The sequence below is a fragment of the Balaenoptera physalus genome (assembly GCF_965194825.1).
Source record: "Balaenoptera physalus genome assembly, chromosome: 6".
NCBI lineage: Eukaryota > Metazoa > Chordata > Mammalia > Artiodactyla > Balaenopteridae > Balaenoptera > Balaenoptera physalus.
The window spans coordinates 95,408,558-95,423,720 of NC_138885.1; the positions used below are offsets into that span (position 1 = coordinate 95,408,558).

At 38.8% G+C, this 15,163-nt stretch overlaps 1 protein-coding gene across 5 annotated transcripts in view; it reads left to right on the plus strand.

Annotated features, from left to right (window-relative positions):
• The window catches only part of PARD3B (par-3 family cell polarity regulator beta), a 1,041,978-nt gene that overhangs the window by 526,350 nt on the left and 500,465 nt on the right, over positions 1–15,163 (plus strand). For all 5 annotated transcript variants that reach the window (XM_082466955.1, XM_082466956.1, XM_082466959.1 and 2 more), the window contains one exon: positions 2,891–2,979. In XM_082466955.1, coding sequence (XP_082323081.1) covers positions 2,891–2,979 — 89 coding nt within the window. The remainder of the gene's footprint in view (positions 1–2,890; positions 2,980–15,163) is intronic.

Consider the following 15,163-nt stretch of genomic DNA (forward strand, 5'->3'; position numbering starts at 1 on the left):
AACATCTGTCCATGCAAGAATTTCTCATTCTTAGCATTATTTCACAATTGAACACTATTTCAAATATTCGTGGCAGCATAATTCATAATCATAAGCAAAAGTGGAAACAACCCAAATGCCCATGGAGTGATGCATGGGTAAACAGAATGTGGTACATCCATACAGTGGAATATTATTTGACCGAAAAATGGAATGAAATACTGATACATGCCACAACATGGGAGGGTCTTAAGAACATCATGTTAAGTGATAGAAGCCACATATCTTATGATTCTGTTTATATAAAATGTTCAGAATAGGTAAATCCTTATCGACAGGGCTTCCCTGGTGGTGCAGTGGTTAAGAATCCTCCTGCCAATGAAGGGGACATGGGTTCGAGCCCTAGTCCGGGAAGATCCCACATGCCGTGGAGCAACTAAGCCCTCACGCCACAGGTACTGAGCCTGCGCTCTAGAGCCCGCAAGCCACAACTACTGAGCCTAGAGCCCGTGCACTGCAACAAGAGAAGCCACTGCAGTGAGAAGCCCGCGCACCACAACGAAGAGCAACTAGAGAAAGCCTGCGTGCAGCAACAAAGAACCAACCTAGCCATAAACAAACAAACAAACAAACAAATTTTATTAAAAAAAAATCCTTAGTGACAGAAAGTAAATGATTGCCATGGGCTGTGGGAAGCAGGAAGCATGGGGAGTGCTGGCTAATGAGTATGGGGTTTCTTTGTGGGGTTTTGAAATTGTTCTAAAATTACATAATGGTGATGGTTGCAAAACTCTGTGAGTAAGTTAAAAAGGACTGAACTGTACTTTTTCAAAGGCTGAATTTAATGTTATATAAAGCATATCTTAATGAAGCTTTTATAAGAGAAAAAGTAGTGGATCTTAAAGCTCCAGTCAAGCCTTTAGACGATTGCAGCTGCAGCCCTGCTGACACCTTGACTGCAACCTTATGAGATTCTACCCCACAACTGCCCAGCCAAGCCACTTCTAAATCTCTCACAGAAACTATGGGAGATAATGTTTTGTAGCCATTTAATTTTGAATTTATTGCACAGTATTAGGAAGCTAATAGAATGCCATTCAGCTTATTTACTCATTAACATTCACTAAATCAATTCTGTGTGTTGTGTGCTTAACATAGAGAGGACTAGATACGGCCTCACCCTTCATGGAGCTCCCTCTTGTGAGAGAGAGAGATGAGAAAGTCAGTGATTTTGATTTTGACATAAACGCTGTCATCAAATGTTCTGTCATGTGCAATAGTCACAAGTATATATATTTTGTTAAATTGTCTCTTCAAGTATTCTTGTAACCTGCCCAACCCTGTGACTTTTCAATGTAAGCATACATCAAGCCCTTCATAATAAGGTGAATGTTTGAAAGCTTTCAAACACATTCGATTTGGTACCTTAAACTAAAAAGCATCCTTTAACTTTTTGGATTTTTTTTTTCTTTCTTTATCCTCATGAAGACGAAAAAGCGAATAATTTTTTTAAATCTAGTGTAGATCAAGTGCTTCCCAAAACTACCAACCCCTAGGTGAAATGTTGCTCTTCAATCTAAAAATGAAATACATTTTTTTAATCACTTCACAATGACACACTGCTTAAGTTGTGCCTCCCTGTCTTGTTTTCTTCAAAATATTAAGCTAATTCCTTTATGTCCAGCCTTTTAATTCATCTATTGTATTTTTTGGTTGAAATGGTACGTTTAGATCCATGAATGCTCCATGTAGTTTGTTTCAGTGAAACTTGAGTTTGTAATGAGCGCTGTGACTCTGCTTCTGAAGAGTGATGTGTCTGCAGAATTACTTTGTTAAAGTTCAGTCCACACGGGGAGGGGGAAGGGTAAGTTGGGACGAAGTGAGAGAGTGGCATGGACATATATACACTACCAAATAAATGTAAAATAGATAGCTAGTGGGAAGCAGCCACATAGCACAGGGAGATCAGCTTGGTGCTTTGTGACCACCTAGAGGGGTGGGATAGGGAGGGTGGGAGGGAGACCCAAGAGGGAGGGGATATGGGGATATAGGTATATGTATAGCTGATTCATTTTGTTATAAAGCAGAAACTAACACACCAATGTAAAGCAGTTATACTCCAATAAAGATGTTTAAAAAAAGAAAAAAAAGTTCAGTTCCAAAGCCTAGCAGAGAACTAATGTCTTACTAAATGAGAATCTAAAGCGGGCTGGCTTTCTAGAATCCATTCTCTACTCTGTGTAACACCCAGTTCAACTTTGCCACCATCCTGGAGTGCAGGACCTCTCTCGCCCTCTTACCTCTCTGCAGTAGAAGAGTGTTTACCATTTTAGAAGTTAAATGGTTAATTTTAGTTTCTCTGTGCTGAAGATCATCCTCAGAATTAAAGTCTTAAGGCAAAGTAAGAACTCCAAATTTCTTTTCCTGCACTAGTCCTGTCACACTTTTGATAGAAGGGACCTTGCGAGGCAACTTTTTTTTCATGAATTTTGCTTTCTTTATATTTTTAGTGTCACCAGGGGGATGCAAGCAAGTACAGTACATTAAAGCTAATACATCACTACCTGTCAATGGCACCTTCCCTTTGGTACCCCTTTTCCTTGCTGATTTAAAACACTCAGTCCCAAAAGCTTATGGTTGAGTAGCAGGAAGCTAAATGATGTATTCCAAAGCTCTTAACATACTGCCTTGTGTAAATGGCCCGTTTGAGTATTTCAGAAACCAAACGGAAGAGAAAAGAACATTGAAAGCACTGAAAAGATTAACACCTGTTTCCAGTCTTCAAAGAAGTTGGAGCACACTGTATATATCCAGAGTAAAACCATTTACTCTCTCCCATTGAGACTTTTTGTTCAAATCTTCAGTTCTATGTGCATAACATCCACATGCTTATGGGTTTGTTTCACTACAGAATTCCACACAGGACTTAGAAGATGGAGAAGTTATGAATGGTGTGCAGACAGAACTCCTGACATCGCCGAAAACTATGGATGCATTGAGGTATATTCTATTTATGTGAATAAGAATATTTTATTTCAATTTAATGTTTGGTTTTTTTTAGATTATAGTTTTTATTTTATAGGAAACATCAAGATAAGTAGAATACTTGAGTGAAACCTAATTCTAAAATTAACTGCTAAATTACTTTTTTTCTCTCATTTTCTTTATATGATATGAGAACTTCCTGACGAACATATATACAAATGAGCCTCAATGCTTCCAACTCTTCTGCAACCTGGATTTCTTAATTGCTTTTTTCTTCTCTTTGAACAACAGTTTAAAGTGAACATTTCAGTGTTCATCAGGGTGCAGTGTTTCTCTTTGACGTCAGCTCCTTGAATATTACTGTGCCTTGTGTTTTAACAATCTTGCAATATTTTACTCTATGTGTATAAAATGAATCCAGCCTATCAACCTGGATTTTTCATGTTTTTAATGTAAGTAACTTATTATACAAAGTTAATTGCTGTCATGTTTACGGGCACTTGCTTTGCTCTGCGCTAATTTCCAGTTCATCCCTAGCTACTGCCTGGGTTCAAATCCCAGCTCTGCTGCTTATTACTTCTAGGAGCTTAGACAAGTTGCTCATCAATCTTTGCCTTAATTTCTGGTCTGTAAAATGGAAATAATATTAAAACCTTCAGAGGGCTAGTATGAAGACAAAAGTAGTTATCATGTGTAAAGTACTTTGAACAGTGCCTAAGTCAGAGTAAGTCCTGTTGCTACCACTATCATCAACATCATCATCATCTTTATTATTATCATCATCATCATTTTTAAAGTTGCTTCAAAATTTGCATAAGTAATTTCATGTTTAATAGATTGTTGGCTTTAGCACTGAAAGGTGATGCTTTTGAGACTGATGGTCATTCATTCATTCAGTCGACATACTCCTTTCATTCAGTCCAGTTATTAATAGGTGCCAAGCATGTTACATGGAATTAGCTTAAAAAAAAAATGTGTGATCACCTTTTATCATGCTGCTTTACTGTGTGGATTTTCCTCAAGCTTATAATTTATGGCCATATGACATAGTTACTCTTTATTTAGATTGTGTTTCTTTGATTAATGAGCTGCACAATATTTAAAATTTGGTACAGAAAATCTCCAGGGCACTGTCTTTTTAGAAGCTTGATAAGATTGTTTTTGGAGGTAGGCATAATGAATGTAATACTCTTACTCTGTTTGCCTTTAATTTCATTTTTTTAAAATAAATTTATTTATTTTATTTATTTATTTTTGGGTGCATTGGGTCTTCGCTGCCGCGCGCAGCCTTTCTCCAGTTGTGCTGAGCGGGGCGCCACTCTGGCGTCGCGGTGCGCGGGCCTCTCACTGCGGCCGCCTCTCCTGTTGCAGAGCACGGGCTCTAGGCACGCGGGCTCCAGAGCGCGGGCTCCAGAGCGCAGGCTCAGTAGTTGTGGCGCACAGGCCCAGCTGCTCCACAGCATGTGGGATCCTCCCGGGCCAGGGCTCGAACCCGTGTCCCCTGCACTGGCATGCGGATTCTTAACCACTGTGCCACCAGGGAAGCCCTAATTTCATTTTTTTAATGTTAGCCTTTTGAAAAGTTTGCTAACATCTTGGATAAGTATTACGTTGTTATAGAGTTAACAATTGTTTGGTTTATGGCTGCATGAACAAATTAGCTCAGCTTTCTCCAGATACAAGGAATTCAGAGAAATGGACTACTGGACTTTTAAAAAATAATATTCTTTAATGAAAATACATATGTGTATCTGTATAATTTGATTATCACAAGGGACTTTTTGCATGAGTTTTATTATCACTTTTAGCAGGCAAAGGAGTTGCAATTCAGAGCGATTAACTTCTAGAGACCCAATCTACATTCACCACTCTTGTCTCCAAATCCTTTGACTCCAGTGTTACCTGTTGTGTGCACCTTCACTGATTCCTTGGTGTTTTATTTCATGATGCATAATCAGGGCTAAGAAACTTGATGTGGTGAGCACCAGTGTAGGAAAAATCATCTGAAATTAGTTTGAGGCCAAGATCAGAAAGTAGAGTGAATGCAAACCCCATTGCTTGCAGACTCTCAGATGGGGGAAAGATGAGGATTTTAACAGCATGGAATGCGAAGCTGGGGTGGCGGGTGGAGGTGGGCAGAGTGGCAGGAAGCTTAGAGATTAAAATTCTAGGACAGGACATTGGTTCTAGCTGGTATGGGATGAGGAAGAGAAAGAATGGAAGGAAATTAGGAAGACACAGCTGAGTTACATCATCAGTTTTCTCCTAAGGCAATGATAGTCTGATACCCCACAGAGCTTGGCCCAAGCATATGACTTTGGACTCACTTCCATGCAGACGGCATAGAAGCTAAGTAAATTACTGCGGAGTCCATCTCAAAATGGCTTCAACCTGTTGTGATGTTTTAATTCCCCTAGCTATTGTTCAAGCCTTTGTTACTGTCTGTCAGACTCTTGTAATAACCTACTAACTCTGCTCTGAAGTGTCAGTCTCTCCTTATTCTCATTGATCCCACATATCACTACTGGATAAAAATTTTTTTCTTTTTTAAAATTTATTTATTTATTTATTTATTTTTATTTTTTATTTTTTGGCTGCACCGGGTTTTTGTTGCTGCGCGCAGGCTTTCTCTGGTTGCAGCGAGCAGCGGCTGCTCTCATTTGCAGTGCACGGGCTTCTCATTGTGCTGGCTTCTCTTGTTGCGGAGCATGGGCTCTAGGCACGCAGGCCTCAGTAGTTGTGGCACGCAGGCTCAGTAGTTGTGGCTCTCAGGCTCTAGAGCACAGGCTCAGTAGTTGTGGCACACAGGCTTAGTTGCTCCGTGGCATGTGGTATCTTCCCGGACCAGGACTTGAACCCGTGTCTCCTGCACTGGCAGTCGGATACTTAACCACTGTGCCACCAGGGAAGTCCCTGGATAAAATTTTTTAAACCACAGCATTTATCAAACCATTCCTTAGTTCCAAAACTTTTGGATTTATTGAAGTCCTGAGTTTGAAAACTACCTATGTAACCGTGGACTATTTATTAAACGTCTTTAAAATGTTCTTTTTTTCCTATGGAAGATGGGCAGTTACACTAGCAGCATACTAAATGAAAGGCTGGATAAACATTAATTGCTATTGCAATTATCATTATCACACATACTATAGTTTATTGAAACTATTTGTCATTCTGCCAAACAAGACTATGGATCCTCCAAGGATTCCTGACACCAAGCACAGATCTTGGAACATAATAGCAGCATATTTGTGGAGTGAATGACTGAATGGATAAAACACAGTGCTTCATAAATCATAAGCATAAGTATTAACTGCTCACCCATTATTAACACAAGCATTTATATTTAAAGAAAAATAACATTTAGAGGCAGTTCTCCAAATAGTCTTACAATATATCTTATAATAGTCTTACAATATACTGTAAGACTATCTTACAGTAGTCTTACATGTATCTCTTATGAAGTACTACTCAATGTACTTTGATCATAAGAAGACAATGAAGCAAGAGGTTTCTATTGGATGTTTCTTTTTTAAAAATAAGATTACCACTTGGTGTGCACTCTCGTTCATCCACAAGGGTGACCCATTGCCCCTTCTGAGGACTGCTGTGCGGCTGACAGGGTCTTGGTGCTCTGGCCTGATGTTAGGCCTGAGCCTCTGAGGTGGGAGAGCCGAGTTCAGGACATTGGACCACCAGAGACCTCCTGGCCCCATGTAATATCAATCGGCGAGAGCTCTCCCAGAGATGTCCATCTCAATGCTAAGACCCAGCTCCACCCAACGGCCAGCAAGCTCCAGTGCTCGACGCCCCATGCCAGACAACTAGCAAGATAGGAACACAACCCCACCCATTAGCAGAGAGACTGCCTAAAATCATACCAAGTTCACAGACACCTCAAAACACACCACTGGACGCAGCTCTGCCCACCAAAACACAAAAAATCCAGCCCCACCCACCAGAACACAGGCACCAGTCCCCTCCACCAGGATGCCTACACAAGCCACTGAACCAACCTCACCCAGTGGGTGCAGACACCAAAAATAACAGGAACTACAAACGTGCAGCCTGTGAAAAGGAGACCCCAAACACAGTAAGTTAAACAAAATGGAAGACAGAGTAATATGCAGCAGATGAAGGAGCAAGGTAAAAAGCCACCAGACCAAACAATTGAAGAGGAAATAGGCAGTCTACCTGAAAAAAGAATTCAGAGTAACGATAGTAAAGATGATCCAAAATCTTGGAAATAGAATGGAGAAAATACAAGAAACATTTCACAAGGACCTAGAAGAACTAAAGAGCAAACAAACAATGATGAACAATACAATAAATGAAATTAAAAATTCTCTAGAAGGGATCAATGGCAGAAAAACTGAGGCAGAAGAAGGATAAGTGACCTGGAAGATAAAATAGTGAAAATAACTACTGCAGAGCAGAATAAAGAAAAAAGAAAGAAAAGAATTGAGGACAGTCTCAGAGACCTCTAGGACAACATTGAACACACCAACATTCAAATTATAGGGGTCCCAGAAGAAGAAGAGAAAAAGAAAGGGTCTAAGAAAATATTTGAAGAGATTATAGTTGAAAACTACCCTAACATGGGGAAGGAAATAGTCAAGTCCAGGAAGCACAGAGAGTCCCATACAGGATAAATCCAAGGAGAAACACGCCAAGACACATATTAATCAAACTATCAAAAATTAAATACAAAGAAAATATATTAAAAGCAGCAAGGAAAAAACAACAAATAACATACAAGGGAATCCCCATAATGATAACAGCTGATCTTTCAGCAGAAACTCTGCAAGCCGGAAGGGAGTGGCAGGACATATTTAGAAGTGATGAAAGGGAAAAACCTACAACCAAGACTACTCTACCCAGCAAGGATCTCATTCAGATTCTACAGAGAAATTAAAACCTTTACAGACAAGCAAAAGTTAAGAGAATTCCGCACCACCAAACCAGCTTTACAGCAAATGCTAAAGGAACTTCTCTAGGCAGGGAACACAAGAGAAGGAAAAGACCTACCAAAACAAGCCCAAAACAATTAAGAAAATGGTAATAGGAACATACATGTCTACAGTTACCTTAAATGTAAATGGATTAAATGCTCCAACCGAAAGACATAGACCAGCTGAATGGATACAAAAACAAGACCTGTATATATGCTGTCTACAAGAGACCTACTTCAGACCTAGGGACACATACAGACTGAAAGTGAGGGGATGGAAAAGGATATTCCATGAAAATGGAAATCAAAAGAAAGCTGGAGTAGCAATTCTCATATAAGACAAAATAGACCTTAAAGACTATTACAAGAGACAAAGAAGGACCCTGCATAATGATCAAGGGATCAATCCAAGAAGAAGATATAACCATTGTAAATATTTCTGCACCCAACATAGGAGCACCTCCATACATAAGGCAAATGCTAACAGCCATGCAAGGGGAAATCGACAGTAACACAATAATAGTAGGGGACTTTGACACCCCACTTTCACCAATGGACAGATCATCCCAAATGAAAATAAATAAGGAAACACAAGCTTTAAATGACACATTAGACAAGATGGACTTAACTGATATTTATAGGACATTCCATCCCAAAACAACAGAATACACTTTCTTCTCAAGTGCTCGTGAAGTATTCTCCAGGATAGATCATATCTTGGGTCACAAATCAAGCCTTGGTAAATTTTAGAAAATTGAAATGGTATCAGGTATCATTTCTGACCACAATGCTATGAGACTGGATATCAATTACAGGGAAAAAAACTGTAAAAAATACAAACACATGGAGGCTAAACAATACACTCCCATTTACCATTGTAACCAAGAGATCACTGAAGAAATCAAAGAGGAAATCAAAAAATACCTAGGAACAACTGACAGTGAAAACACGACGACCCAAAACCTATGGGATACAACAAAAACATTCTAAGAGGGAAGTTTATAGCAATACAATCCTATCTCAAGAAAGAAGAAACATCTCAAATAAACAACCTAACCTTACACCTAAAGCAATTAGAGAAAGAAGAGCAAAAAAACCCCCAAAGTTAGCAGAAGGAAAGAAATCATAAAGATCAGATCAGAAATACATGATGAAGGAAACAATAGCAAAGATCAATAAAACTAAAAGCTGGTTCTTTGAGAAAATAACCAAAATCGATAAACCATTAGCCAGATTCATCAAGAAAAAAGGGAGAAGACTCAAATCAACAGATTTAGAAATGAAAAAGGAGAAGTAACAACTGACACTGCAGAAATACAAAGGATCATGAGAGATTACTACAAGCAACTATATGCCAATAAAATGGACAACCTGGAAGAAATGGACAAATTCTTAGAAAAGCACAACCTTCCAAGACTGAACCAGGAAGAAATAGAAAATAGAAGCCAAAGCAATCACAAGCACTGAAATTGAAACAGTGATTAAAAATCTTCCAACAAACAAAAGCTCAGGACCATATGGCTTCACAGGCGAATTCTATCAAACATTTAGAGAAGAGCTAACACCTATCCTTCTCAAACTCTTCCAAGATGTAGCAGAGGGAGGAACACTCCCAAACTCATTCTACAAGGCCACCATCTCCCAGATTCCAAAACCAGACAAAGATATCACAAAAGAAGAAAACTACAGGCCAATATCACTGATGAACATAGATGCAAAAGTCCTCAACAGGATACTAGCAAACAGAATCCAACAGCCCTTTAAAAGGATCATACACCATGATCAAGTGGGGTTTATCCCAGGAATGCAAGGATTCGTCAGTATATGCAAATCAATCAATGTGATATACCATATTAACAAATTGAAGAAGAAAAACCATATGATCATCTCAATAGATGCAGAAAAAGCTTTACACAAAGTTCAACACCGATTTATGATAAAAACTGCAGAAAGTGGGCATAGAGGGGACCTAGCTCAACATAATAAAGGCCGTATATGACAAACCCACAGCCAACATCATTCTCAATGGTGAAAAACTGAAACCATTTCTTCTAAGATCAGGAACAAGACAAGGTTGCCCACTCTCACCACTATCATTGAACATAGTTTTGGAAGTTTTAGCCACAGCAGTCAGAGAAGAAAAAGAAATAAAAGGAATCCAAATTGGAAAAGAAGAATTAAAACTGTCACTGTTTGCAGATGACATGATACTATACATAGAAAATCCTAAAGATGCTACCAGAAAACTACTGGAGCTAATCAGTGAATTTGGTAAAGTAGCAGGATACAAAATTAATGCACAGAAAACTCTTGCATTCCTATACACTAATGATGAAAAATCTGAAAGAGAAATTCAGGAAACACTCCCATTTACCATTGCAACAAACAGAATAAAATACCTAGGAATAACCTACCTAAAGAGACAGAAGACTGTAAGATACTGATGAAAGAAATTAAAGATGATACAAACAGATGGAGAGATAGACCATGTTCTTGGATTGGAAGAATCAACATTGTGAAAATGACTATACTACCCAAAGCAATCTACAGATTCAATGCAATTCATATCAAACTACCACTGGCATTTTTCACAGAACTAGAACAAAAATTTTCACAATTTGTATGGAAACGCAGAAGACCCCTAATAGCCAAAGCAATCTTGAGAAAGAAAAATGGAGCTGGAGGAATCAGGCTACTTGACTTCAGACTATACTACAAAGCTACAGTAATCAAGACAGTCTGGTACTGGCACAAAAACAGAAATATAGATCACTGGGACAAGATAGAAAGCCCAGAGATAAACCCATGCACATATGGTCACCTTATCTTTGATAAAGGAGGCAAGAATATACAGTGGAGAAAAGACAGCCACCTCAGTAAGTGGTGCTGGGAAAACTGGACAGCTACATGTAAAAGAATGAAATTAGAACACTGTCTAACACCATACACAAAAGTAAACTCAAAATGGATTAAAGACCTAAATGTAAGGCCAGACACTATAAAACTCTTAGAGGAAAACATAGGCAGAACACTCTATGACATAAATCACAGCAAGATCCTTTTTGACTGACCTCCTTGAGAAATGGAAATAAAAACAAAAGTAAACAAATGGGACCTAATGAAATTTAAAAGCTTTTGCACAGCAAAGGAAACCATAAACAAGACGAAAAGACAACCCTCAGAATGGGAGAAAATATTTGCAAATGAAGCAACTGACAAAGGATTAATCTCCAAAATATACAAGCAACTCATGCAGCTCAATATCAAAAAAACAAACAACCCAATCCAAAAATGGGCAGAAGACGTAAATAGACATTTCTCCAAAGAAGATATACAGATTGCCAAGAAACACATGAAAGGATGCTCAACATTGCCAATCATTAGAGAAATTCAAATCAAAACTACAATGAGGTACCACCTCACACCGGTCAGAATGACCATCATCAAAACATCTGCAAACAATAAATGCTGGAGAGGGTGTGGAGAAAAGGGAACTCTCTTGCACTGTTGGTGGCAATGTAAACTGATACAGCCACTATGGAGAACGGTATGGAGTTCCTTAAAAAAACTAAAAATATAAATACCATATCACCCAGAAATCCCACTACTGGGCATATACCCTGAGAAAACCATAATTCAAAAAGGGTCATGTAGCACAATGTTCATTGCAGCTCTATTTACAATAGCCAGGACATGGAAGCCACCTAAGTGTCCATCAACAGATGAATGGATAAAGAAGATGTGGTACATATATACAATGGAATATTACTCAGCCATAAAAATAAACGAAACTGAGTTATTTGTAATAAGGTGGATGGACCTAGAGTCTGTTGTACAGAGTGAAGTAAGTCAGAAAGAGAAAATAAATACCGTGTGCTAACACATATATGGACTCTAAAAAGAAAAAAAAGATTCTGATGAACCTAGGGGCAGGACCCAGATGTAAAGAATGGACTTGAGGATACAGGGAGGGAGAAGGGTAAGCTGGGATGAAGTGAGAGAGTCATGGACATATATACACTACCAAATGTAAAATAGATAGCTAGTGGGAAGCAGCCACACAGCAGAGGAAGATCAGCTCTGTGCTTTGTGACCACCTAGAGGGGTGGGACAGGGAGGGTGGGAGGAAGACGCAAGAAGGCGGAGATATGGGGATATATGTATACATATATGCTGATTCACTTTAGTATACAGCAGAAACTAACACAACATTGTAAAGCAATTATGCTCCAATAAAGATGTTAAAAAAAATAAGATTGCACTTTAAGCTTCTCTTTAATTAGCAAGAAGTGTATGCAAAAGCCTTCCCTTCATTCCTAATTTCTGGCTTATTCCTGACCTCACGTTATTCCAGATACGCCTCTTTTCCCAGGCTGAAAACTGTCATCACATTTTATCCTATCTTCTCCTTGGCCTCTCATTTTGCAAATTATTGACAGAGTCCATTTCATAATACCTTGACTCTTTCTCCATGTTTTCATGCTTTATTCCTATAATCATTGCTCAATCCCTAATACCTCTCAGCTACATTGTTGCAGTAATTTACTAATTCCTACCTCAAGTACCAATTTCTCCCTTGTCTTTCCCTTTTCCAGTTGATCCAACGTATCACTGCCAGGTAAGATATTTCTAAACCACTGCATTGATCTTACTGCTCTCATTTCCAAATCCTGTCGTGATTCCACCTTCTAAAAAATTAAGCGTGCTTTTTATTCGTTGTGGAATTTGACATATCACACTGAGGTTTGATCTCAAGCTGATGGGTCAGCATTATCTCCTCATTATCTTACCCTCTGTTCTCCTCCCTTCCTCCCCCCTCCTCCCCTCTCCTCCTCCTCTCTTTAGTATCACAGCCAATCCATGTGTCCACAAACCATCCTGATTCCGTGTCTCAGTGCAAACTGTTTCCTCTCCTGTGCATGATCTCTCCACGCCCTCACCAACTTTTCTGGTTGAAGATTCATTTACCCTTCTCAGTTCCATCTAAAATTCTACTTCCTTGGAGAAGATTTTCCTGGTTCCAGCTTTCCTTCCTGATCCTGTTCCCTTTTCTGTGAACCTCATCAGAAAACACCTCTGCTTTGAAACTTACATGTCCAAGTGGTTGAAAACTACTGCTCTGAGAAGCAGTAAATTCCACTTTGAGTCCTGACTTTACCTTATATAAATGGTGTGATGTTGGACAGATTATTTAACCTCTCTAAGCATCGGTTTACTTATCTGTAATGGAAGTGATATGTTTACGTTGTACATTTGATGTGAGTACATGTTATAATACCCAGAAGATGATTAACATGCTGCCTCCCCCCAGATAGCGTACATTCATTGGGAACATACTGCAAGTACTACTACTGTTCTATTACTTTGTATTATTTTTTGTTACCTGTCCTAATCTGCCTGCTGATTATGAACTCCTCAAGCATTAGACTTTGTTTTTTCCTTGCAGAACTTCTTCATTGGAACTACTCGATTGATTGCATTAAGTGAATCCCACCACCTTTGACAACAGATTCTTTGTTAGGTTTTTACTCAGTATATTCGTATCAACAAGACATTTCATAAGTTGTTAAAAGAGTAAATGCTAAGCGTTCTCGTCACAAGAAAAATTTTTTTTTCTCTTTCTTTAATTTTGTATTTATATGAGATGATGGATGCTCAGTAAACTTACTGAGATAATCATTTCATGATTTATGTAAGTCAAATCATTATGCTGTACACCTTAAATGTATACAGTGCTGTTGATTATATCTCAGTAAAACTGGGGGGAAAAACCCAAGACATTTCACTGTCAAGTAGCCTTCGGCGTCATCAGCAAGCTCTTCTTGGAGGTCTCTCTCTGTGGTCCATCTCTCACATTTGCTGTATATGACAGTCCTGGACATCAGTCCCCAAAGAACACCCGCCAGTAACTTCTCTCCACTCATTACCCACTGTGTTCTCTGTCAGCAGTCTAATTATGAAGAAAATGTGTTCCTCAATCCTACAGTATTTACAGATTAAGAAAAAAAAAAACTCTTACTGAGGAAATCAAGTTGAGGAAAATTTGGAAAGTTTGAAATAGGTTATTGCCTTTTTAACCCATAAGCTTCTTTATTCCTTCAGAAAGTTCTAATAATAATACTAATAGCTGATATTATTGAGTCCTTTGTATATGCCAGAGACTGTGTGTTTGATGTATTTGTATAATATTCTCCATTTTTTTCTTTAAAACCAGCAACTCTATTAGGAATTTATCTTAATTCCCTCATTGTCCAAATGAGGGAACGTACTTGTGGTCTTAGTTTAGATGATTTACTCAGGCAGCTGACTCAAAGCCACCAGTAGGATACACTTCTCTCTAATTTCATAAGTTAATCCTGATTTCCTCCTGAAACAAAGTATCTCCCCTTCCCTGCCCTCAGACCTGTGTCTTCCTTACCCTAAACTAGTGGCCGATCACTGGGTTAACTAATCTTAAAGATGCTGTGCATTTGCCTTGTGCGGAGAAATTAGACCTACAACCATCCGTCTGCAGCCCCTTCTGTCCCTCAAGCTTCCTGTCTTTCTGCTGGAAGGAACGAAATGAAGCACTTCCCATCTAGTTCTCGCCATAGCCGTTCACTACAGGCTCATTTTAAACCACTGATTCTGTACTTTCACCCATAGTTTTGTACTAAAGTCTTAGGTAGGTAGCAGCTGGTTCTAGTGATTATTTGAATCAATTTTGTCAGTCGGAGCTTAGAACATGTAGCTTGCTTAATACTATTGGACCTAATGCTTGGTGACCATCTGCTTTTGTTTTAGTACGTCTTAGAAAGTTGAATTAGCTATTTTGAGCTTAGTGAAATCTTCCGACTTTTCTTTTTGTAACTGAAATACTTTTCTTTTGGCCCCGCAATTCATTTTTTATCTGTTTTTCACAAGTAGCTGCCAATCCCTTTTTCTTTCCACTGCTAGAATAGCCTTCTCACCTCATTCTCTACATTTTCCATTCTCAGTCTGCCTCCAAAACATAAATGTGCATACCCTGCGCACCGGTCCTTGAACTCTACTGTGCTGTTTGCCTAAACAAATAACATTCATAGCGTATTTTCACATCTTAGTGAAATCTCATTTTATGAGATGTGTATTCAAGTAATTGTGTCTAGCCCTCCTTGCTATGTTTATCTTCCATGAGGGTATATATACAGGGATTTCCACAGAGCTCCATCAAGTATATAAAACACTGAGCGGTGTTTTCCCCTTTTAAAATAAATTTTAAAAGATGGA